Here is a 9,723-nt window from a genome sequence, read left to right on the forward strand (position 1 = left end):
TATAAAATGGCCTTTTTAAAATTACCTGAAATAATGTCTTCAAGCTTGTGTGCTTCTAGCTGGAAGCATCTGGGGCAAATGTTAGGAGGGGAGGAGTCATCTTACACACCAAGATGCACTAAAGCTTTGGCTAAAACTAAAAAAGCCTGCAATTTCTCATTTTTTTAAAAAAAAACCAAAAGTATTGTAAGGTTATTATAAGACATTTTAAGTTGTTACGTAAACACCCCTTAAAAATTAGAGGATTCCAGGAATAAGTACAGTCCAAGTTCTACCTAAAACATAAAGTCAGGTAGAACATGTAACTCTAATTGTAGACAGAACCCTTTTCAAACACCTATATAGACCACCCAGTTTCTGCAGGATTGCCAAATTCTAAAATTGTAATGAAAATTTTAAAGTCCAAAACCTACAAGCCATCAGAGGTTCAGTAAGCAGATTGTGCCATTTCAAAACTGAAAATGTGCTTGCATAAGCAAGTCACCGGGGCTAACCTTTCTGGATTGGGAGTCTGGCCTTCAGTTCAGAACATGGCTATGCCAGGGTCAGAAATGTGACCAAACTGCGCTTTCACGGAGGTTAGCCAAGGTTCACAGGGTCATGACTGGGCCATTTTATCAGTCATGTCAGGCTCACACCCTATTGCCTGGCATAGATAAAAACTTTATCTGTCAGCTAGCTAAATCTACTCCTCCTGCCTTTATTTTCAATAAAGAAAACCTGGACTAGCTTATCTAAACCAGAGGCTGGCCTCTTCCAATACTGTTTTCATATGCAACGTCTGCTCTCATTTTGGTAACTGTCTGTAATCAGAGTGATCATTCTCCTACCTGAAACCTTCAGAAAAACAGTGCTGGCACTATGCAACAAAGCGGATTTATTATGTTTATTAAACATAATAAGTGTATGGCTGAAGGTGTTATGAGTATGATCGTTCTCAAAGCATTACCTTTTCAAACTCATCTTTCCCTAAAGACAAGCAAGCAAAAAAAAAAAAAAAAAAAAAATCTAAAATGAACTTTGATAGATTTTCCAAACGGGGTATCTAAACCATAGAAACATTTACAAAGTTACCTTTGGACTAACTCAGAAACACATACATTAGATTTTCTACTGAGGATTCAGAGAAATAACAGCTAAAGTTTCTTCCTCACAAGAAAATAGATACGCACAGATTACAAATAAAACCATGCATGTAGACACTTCGAAATCTGGTTAAATACACAAATATAAAACCAGAGTTTTCCCCCATAGGAATCTTAAATGCAAGACAAGCACCTTCAGATTTTACTTTATTTGGAAGCTATCCAAATTCATTATTTTAATATTTAAAGACTGTGGTATTGTAGTAGAGACACATAAATATTATAATATACATTTAGAAATTAAATATAATAAAATCAACATGACACCATGTAAAAACGCAAATAAGTCTGAGGTCTGGGCCTTCGCACCCATCAGATCTCCCCCTGGAAGTGGGTGAACCTCGCAGGGAGATCATCTACAGGGTACACGGTGGGACTGGTTTTCATTGTAGGAGGTCCATTTAGAAGCCGCCAGTCACAATGCCTGGCCAGCTCCACTGTAAATATTTTGAGAAGAATTTTTGCAAACTCCTTCCCTACACAGCTCCTCAGGCCTCCTCCAAATGGAATGAAGCTGAACCTGGATGCATCCTCCGGGTGAGGCAGCATAAACCGGTCAGGGTTAAATTCATCCTTGTTGGTGAAGATGTCCGCCACATCATGAGTATCACAGATGCTGTAGATAACATTCCAGCCCTTGGGAATCTGGTAGCCCTGCAAAAGATTATGAAGTCCCCAGGACTGACACACTGGAATCTAACTTTCAACAACAAAAAGCCATCGCTGATAACCGGAGGAATTATGAGTTGAAAAAAGAGGGCGTGAGGAGAGAGACAGGACAGACAGACCTTCAGACTACTGAAACACATATCCCCACGAGGCAGGATAATGATACCAGAAACAGAAGAAATTTAAGCCCGTGCACAGGGAAGCAAAGGGGAGATTTAAAAGCACAACAAAAGGGGGGGGGCGGGAAGAGAACTTTTAACTTACATTTAATTCAAAAGTCTTAAGAGCAACCCGAAACCCTCCTGGAACTGGGGGATTCAGTCGGAGGGTCTCTTTAATAACACACCCGATGTATTTAAGCTGCTCCAGAATTTCAATGTCCAACTTGTTGTCTTGATTGCTCTTGCAAAGTAAACCCTATCAAAACAGTCATACAGAGGTGAACGGTTATTTTGTGCTCCAATAAAATCAGCCCAGCAGACGTAAACAGGACTTACTTAAGTGGCGGCTAGACCCACAGGGCCCCGTGATGGGAGAGGGTGAGGGGGAGACTGTGAGCAGCTAAAGACCATTTGCCTCCACCCCTTGGCCCAAATCCACTATCTATTTACAATTCCAAGAGAAAGCAGCTCCCCACTTAGAACCACCTAGCTTCTCCCCCTCCCTCCCCACCCCCATTACCACCACCACTACTATCACTGCCACCTACGAGTGAGTTCCCAGTCACGCCCTTGAACACACAAATTCAAGAAAGTGGAATCTATCTGAAAATCTCCAACGTACTGCACAAAGTAGAGAAGGAGAAGGAATACAAGGATCAACCCCCACACACACACTCAGCGGAATCACAGTTCAAAATTCCTTCCTTTTTATTCACAAAGCTAATTATCTTTCCCCATCCGCCCACCCACCCCCTGACCCTGCACTTTCAAAATACTCAGGGAAGATGGCACCCTTACATATTGGCAAGTTGGACACGCAGCAGCTGAATTTCTTAAGCTAATAGGGAACCCCGGTGTCCTCCTACCTTACTCTTTAGCTCCTCTCGAACTTTCTGGAGAACATGGGGGTAGAGCCCAAGGTAAGTAATCAGAGATGTGGCTGCACTAGCTGTAGTTTCATGTCCCCCAAAGAGTAGTTCCGTTGAGGACTGCTTTAGTGCCTAAAGACGGAATAAGACAAACATCTTTTACAAGTCTGCGTTCAATTTTACACAGCGATTACTTAGAACCGAACTGAAAGTTCTAGAAAGAAGATGAGAAGGGCTAAAAGTCTGCTGACAGAAAGCCAAGAAAAACTATATTTCTAAAACAAAATGCATAGTCCCTTTAGTTGGGCTCGAGCAGGAAAGCCAGTAAAATCTCACTACACAGGGAATTCTTGAATGAAAGCCTTGGTTGTATTAAAATCGCCCAACATTATTTACATTTTGCAAATTCCAACTTTCCCTGTAAAGCCTGGTAGGGCTAGGGGATGCTCCCCGTTCCGCTGCAGCCTCTCCCACAGCTCTCCCGACCGGGTGTCTCAGCCTTCCGGGTCCCACCCCCCGGTGTCTGGGCGCTCTGCCCACTCCGGAGTCCGGACGGACGTGCGCTTTGGGGGACCCTCGGCACCGCCCTTGGAAAGCCAGGGGACCAAATCCCGCAGCGCCTCTTCCTGAAGTTGCCACCCACCTGCATGTCCAGCCTCTCTCCCCTCTCCCACGAGTGCTCGATCAACAGCTGCAGCGCATCTTTGCAGCCGCCGCCCGCCTGGGCCGTCCGCAGCCCGCAGATCTTGGCGCGAATGTTCTCCTCTATGCGCGCGTGGATGAGGTTCCGCGCCTTCATGCCCTGACCCCGGAGAGCGCACGGCAGTGAGCGGACGCCCGGCCCCGCGCCCCCCGCGCTCCCAGCCCCTCACCCTGCAAGCTCCCTCACCCGGTAGAGCCCGCTGAAGGGCACGTCGATGGGCAACGAGAACAGATTGCGGGTCATTTCCTCGAAGGCCTCCACCAGCTGCTGCTCGGCGTCCCCGCCGCTCGCGAGCCGGGGCTCGCAGCCCAGCAGGATGCGCATGGAGATGCGGAACATGAGGCGCTTCACCTGGGGGTAAACCAGGAGGCCGCGCTCGCCGCGGCTCAGCCACTGTTGCAGGCAAGTGCCCACTTCTTCCGCGATCACGGGCACGTAGCACTGGAGCGCCTCGCGGCTGAAGGCCCGCATAATCACCTGAGCTCCGAGGAGGGAAAGTGTTAGAAGCGCCCCCTCGCCTTCCGGGATCCCCTTCCAGCCACCTCCCACGGCCGCCAGACCCAAGGCGCTTCGCGGCTGATAAAGCTAAACCGGGCTTGAGCCGGACACCTCCTGCATCTCTCTAGCGCTCCCCGGCATCTCTCGCCCCAACCCCTCCAGCGGATGGGGTCCCCCTTTCTGCCTAGGCACCGCCGCCCCCGCCCTCACCTTCTTGCGCTGCTTGTGCGAGGAGTCGTGCAGGTTGGAGAGGCAGCCGGAGCCCAGGATGGTACGCACCGACGCGGGCCAGTGCACCGACACCAGTCGGTGCTCCCCGAGCAAGATGCGCCGCACGTTGTCGGCGCCCATCACCCGCACGGTGGGCCGCCCGAACAGATGCGTCTTGTAGATGAAGCCGTATTTCCTGCGCTTCATCTGCAGGAACTTCCTCCGCTGGGAAAGCAGAGCGGAGGAAAGAGGCGGGCGTGAGGGGGCGCCGGGGAGCGCCGCGCGTCCGGCTAGCCCCGATCCTAGCCCGGGTCACCTCCCTCTCTGGGACGCCTACCCCGGCTTCCTGAGAGCCCGGAGCCGAGTCTGTCTCCTGAGAATCGTCCTGTCCCGCCCAAGCTCCCTTACCTGCAGCACCATTTGCAGCGTTTCCCCGAAGAAGGGGAAGCCCATAGTTCCGGGGGGCAAAGGGAGGGCGCAGCTGCGGTCGCGGCTGCTCACGCAGTACAGGTCCCAGAGCTTGATCGCGGCCAGGAAGAGCAGCAGCGGTAGCACGAAGGTGCAGAGCGCGCTGGCCAGCAGCGCCGAGAGCCCCATGGCGCGCCGCGGCCTCCCGCGCCACCTGCCGCCGCCGCCAGCGCTCCGAATCCCGCCGCGCGCCCGCTTTATAGGCGGCCCAGGTTACTGCCCACGTTACCTTGGTCAGACAAATTAGTTCACCCAAAGTTCAACTTTAATTGCGGATTGGGCCCCTGGCTCCTCCCCACCGCGAGGCGCTGCCCAAAATCTTTAACCGTTTGTTCCACGCCGAGGCAGAGGCGGCGCGGTGGCTGCTTCCCTCGGAGCGCGCCTCCTGGGGTGCGGGGCTAGGAGCAGCCTGCCTCACCCCCACCCCCCACCCTTACAAGGTGTGCGGAGCTCCAGACCACGGCTGAGGCTGGCCCGGGCTCCGGGGAGCGGGGACTCCAAGCCCCGGGCTTCCTGGCAGTCCCTTTGGAATCCCCCGCGCGGGATTGGGGTCCGACGCGCGGTCCCAGCCCAGAGCTGCCATCAAGGGCTTTCCATTTTCAGGCGCCCCGTGGGCTCCCTTCCACCTGCTGGGGAAGCAAAGGGAAGTGCGTTCAGGAACGGACTAGCTGCCACGTCCCACACGGGGGAAACTGAGGTCCAGAACGCAGAGCAAAACGCAAACCTCCCGACTCTCCCGAAGATCCCGCAGAGGAGCCCAGGTCCACGACCTAAGCGAGAGCCAGGGGGAGGGGACACCTCAGAAATGATCGGCGGTTCATGGATCCCAGCTCCCCAGATTCCTCAAGGAGACCAGCACTCGCACTCATGAAGTCCTGGAAGGTCCGACTTAAGGATACAAGAGAGCCTCCAGGGCCCTCAGGACTCCAGGGGCAACTCTCTCCAAGTCTGAGCCCCAACTCTGACGCCCCAGTGGGAGACTGTGGGGGCAATTCATCCACCGGTAGGCAACGGGCGCTCTTCGAACCCGCCGGCTTGCGAGGGCCCTGGGACTCACAGCCCCAGCTAGGCAGAGGGGACGGGGATTCCCTAGACCTGGGCAAATAAGGAAAGCCTGGGAGTCTGTACTCCCGGACCGGTTCCATCTCTGCTTGCATGACCTTGAGCAAGTCACCACACATCCCTGCGCCTCTTTCCTTCTCCGGAATATGCAGGCGGTAATTCCCAGATCTGTCTACACCCCGGGGCAGTCGTGAATTTTCGGAAAGGGGCTCCTGGCTGCAAATACTTTTCCCAGCTCCCCTAGATTACTTCACCAAGATGACCTGGACCCGGGGCACACGAGCCCTCCTCTGCTCTCCCAGCTCCCATCCACCAAAGCCACACGGGTGAGAGGGGTGCTCGACCCTAACCCCAGGCCTCTGCCGGCCCCTAATGGGAGTGTTGGGGGAATCCGTACGGGAAAGCAGGTCTTCTAGCCTTTGCCCAACTGCAGTCAGCGGCTACTGCCGCCAATGCGGGGAGCTCGGACACCGCGGGCAGTGCACGTGGGCGCCCCACTTCCCACCTGGCCGGCCCACACGCATCCTTGGTTCGAGCGCTGCACGCACCGGCAGCTCCCAGAACGAAACAATGAAGTACGTTTGTTTACAACGAAACTCCGGCTTTTGCAGGAGCACACCGCACGCCTTGAAGGCGTCCCTTGGAAATGGAAAACTCTTCGATCCTATGAGCTGTGAAATACGTGGCCATCCCGTGGTGGTCCCCAAAGTCGGCGCGATTGGACAGTGTGGGGTGGTAGGGACCGCACAGTCCCCGCAACGCTGCAAGCCGGAGTCGCCGAAGGGCTTGTTTGGAAGGCAGAGTTTCCCCGTAACCCTACGCGGCGTATAAGAGGCGCTCTAGGGAAGGGTGTCTACCACTGTCGTTTCTTCTAACGATTTGGCGGCTGTTAACGACGCTGGCCAACTTCTGGGACCGGCAGGAACCGGGCGGGACGCGCTAGAAGTAATTCTCAGAAATCCTGGGCCGGATTCTAGACGGAGCTCGGGCCGGTGAGCAAAACCGGCGAGCAAAACCGGCGAGCGGGGGCGTGACCTGGGGCCCATTCCCAATCCTCTGGCCTGACCTGCCTGTGACCCCTGCAGGCCGGACCGTGACATCCGAGTGAACTCTGCAGGGCCACCTCGCCAAGTTCAGCGCGCGCCGGGTCACAAGATGAGTGGGCCCTGCGTGCGGCAATTGCTGGGGGAGGGAGAAGAGTTTTAATAAATGTGCCCATCGAGACCCGAGAGGGCGTCCAGCGGGGGCGTCCGGCAGAAAAGGATTAAATGTGAGGGTGAAGATCATTAAAGAACATCTAGAATGGGGAAAGGGGTCAATAAATTATCAGCCAGATAAGAACTTTGATTAGAAAACTTGCCAAGCTTTTTTGGGTGGTGGTGGGCAAGGAGGAGGAGTGGTTCACTGGAAAACAAACGATTTCCAAGACGTTTACAAAACAGCCTCCCCATTGCTAAGGGTTGGGGGTGAATAGTAGTTTTTTGCTGGAAGAGGGGAGTGAAGACCCAAAAGTAGACTGGAGTCATGTGAGCACCCTTCCTCCACCATTTCCCCTCTGGCAACCCCTGCCAACCTCCCGGCTCTGAGCTGGGTTTTGTACCTGCTGTTTTCTCTGCTTAGGGAGCACCTTTCCCAGGTCACTGCTGGCTGGTTCCTTCCAAAGTCCAATGTCACCTCCTTGCAGAAGTCTTCCCCTCCCACCCTGCAGAGTTTAGGTCCTAGGTACTGCGTATGACAGACCTGTTTTATTTTCTTGAGAGCACTTAGCACCATCTGACATTCTTGAGCTCTTTTGTTTGCTGGTTTATTGTCTACCTCTTCCATAAGCAGATGCAGTCCAGGAGGGCAAAAAACCAGTATGCTCCTTCCTCAGAGAATCTGGAGCTCCTAAAACAGGAGTTCAGGTGTTCCCTGAAATTACCCAAAAGGATATTATCAATGGGAAATTGGAGCTGCCCCTACAGGAGCTTATAGTTAGTACAGATCCCAGGACAGGCAAACCAGGTCTCTTGGAACCACATACACCATGGTGGCTTCTGAGAACCTCTTCCCCATATTGCTCTTATCTCCCCCAATCAGAATCAACCCCAAGCCCTAGTCCTCCTGCCCCCTCTGCTTGGTGGGAGCTTCTCAGCCCCAACGTGATCTCTGTGGCTTCAGGAGCGCCCTGAGGGCAGGCCCCAATTCTGCCACTTTTGCTTCAATGCCTGCCGATCCCAAGGCCTGGCGCCAGGTCTGTGGTCAGTGGTAGGTGATGAATTGCCCTGGATGGGGGTTACGGCAGTGTCAGCCGAGCTCGGAAGGGCCCGCTGAGCTCTTGAGCTACCGACCCTGCCTGCGCCTGCTGCTTCCCCCTTTCCTTCTGGCCCCGGGGAACCACCTCAAGCATAAGGTCAGGAGGGCACCAGCTTCCTTCTGGTTCACTAAGGGGTCAGCTCCGGGCCTGGGCCACAACTTCCCTGGCTCACCCATCACGTCCAGCTGCCCTGGACTGTCTGAAGACGGGTGGAACGTTGCATTGGGCAGTTGGGAATGGCGACACTGGAGGCTCTTGGCTTTGATTTAAACACTGGTGGAAACCCCTCGTGTTGGAGTCCTTAAGCCAACCTAGGAATCACTATGAAAGGATGAAGGGCTGAGCTCTAGGTGATGGCCACAGGCCCAGAGGCTGGAGCAGAGAGTCAGTGATGAGGGGGAGGAGAGCACTGGCTAAGGAGTCCAGGATCCCACTGCCAGCTCCTCAGGGGAGTCTTCTGCCTATTTCTCATATGCAACAGAGGAGGTAGAGGTAGTAAATGGGAAGGTCCCTGCAGCCAACTCATATGGGGATAATTCTCAACCCAGTTCTTGGACTATGCTCAGGAGGAAAGGTCTGGCACACTCTGGAATGGGTCTGTTTTCAGGGGGATGTCTTTCCTAGGTATCCTCCAAACCCTACCCTACACCTTCCAGCCAGAGAGCAGCTGCCCAGCTAAGTCCTAGCCTCCTCCTTCCACTGCTACCAGGAAACTTTGTTCTTGGCCTTCTTAGTTTTGGTAGAAATAACCCAAACCTCTCTGATTATGTCTCAACCTGTGTGAAAATAGTCCAACCTTAGAGACATCTCGATGTGCCTATTCTCCCCTGTATATATGGGAAGATTAAATGTGTTCTTGAAGTAGGAATTCTTGCTTTTTAAGAAGTTGCCAGCAGAAGCAGTGATGTTGAGCCATTTAGAGCACCGGAAGCGCCCCACAGTTCTAAGTTTCCGCGGAAATTGAGACAGGCAGAGTGGCCTCCAAGCACCAAGCCGAGGTCAGCTGCCTGAGGGCCTTCCGCTGGGCACCTTCTCGGTGTGTCTTACTCCGGCCCAAAGCCAGGCCTGAGATGCGCTTCCTCCCAACGGTTACAGGTCCAGCCGCATTTGCTGGGTCTCTGGCACAGTCCAATTCTCCCCGCCACCCCCAAGATCCAGGCAACCGTAAGGCGAGGCCCCGCATCTCCTAGTGAAGATCTCTTCACTTCATCCCTGCCGGCATCTGGTAATCCTGGGTTAGCAGACATGTTGGGTTAAGAAAGTTGGGTAGGAGAGCTCTTAGAATGTGCCAGATGCCAGTCTAGGTACCCACAGTTTCCCTCCCCACACCCCAGGTCTATGCACTTGCTGAGCCCTCAGAGCTTGGGGCTTACTTTGTCAGACCTGTACTCAGTCCTCCACATAGAAGAGCCTGGGAAAGGCTTGAAAGGTTAGGCTCACGGCCTGTCTTTCCCCAGGGCGCAGAGCGCAGGAGGCACCTTCTCACCGACCTCGGCACTTCTCCCGGGCGCCGAGGCTCAGGCGCGCGCTGCTCCTCTCTCAAAGTCTGGCACGGAGCTGCAATGGGCGATCGTTTGTTGAACGAGTGAGCGAGCGCCCGCGCCGGCACTATGAAACGGCAGCTGGGCGGCGCTGCTAGCGC

At 53.8% G+C, this 9,723-nt stretch overlaps 1 protein-coding gene across 1 annotated transcript; it reads right to left on the reverse strand.

The window, feature by feature from the left end:
• Positions 1 to 1,275: 1,275 nt before the first annotated feature.
• CYP26A1 (cytochrome P450 family 26 subfamily A member 1) lies at positions 1,276 to 9,614 on the reverse strand. The gene is made up of 8 exons (XM_072806085.1): positions 9,455 to 9,614; positions 4,664 to 9,312; positions 4,256 to 4,480; positions 3,734 to 4,024; positions 3,488 to 3,646; positions 2,842 to 2,976; positions 2,079 to 2,231; positions 1,276 to 1,799 (listed from the first exon to the last, which is right to left on the reverse strand). The coding sequence occupies exons 2-8, from the start codon at positions 4,850 to 4,852 to the stop codon at positions 1,458 to 1,460; spliced, it is 1,494 nt and encodes a 497-aa protein (XP_072662186.1). The 5' UTR covers positions 4,853 to 9,312; positions 9,455 to 9,614; the 3' UTR covers positions 1,276 to 1,457.
• Between the last annotated feature and the right edge of the window lie 109 nt (positions 9,615 to 9,723).

The sequence above is a fragment of the Canis lupus genome, chromosome 29 (genome assembly GCF_048164855.1).
Source record: "Canis lupus baileyi chromosome 29, mCanLup2.hap1, whole genome shotgun sequence".
Taxonomy (NCBI): domain Eukaryota; kingdom Metazoa; phylum Chordata; class Mammalia; order Carnivora; family Canidae; genus Canis; species Canis lupus.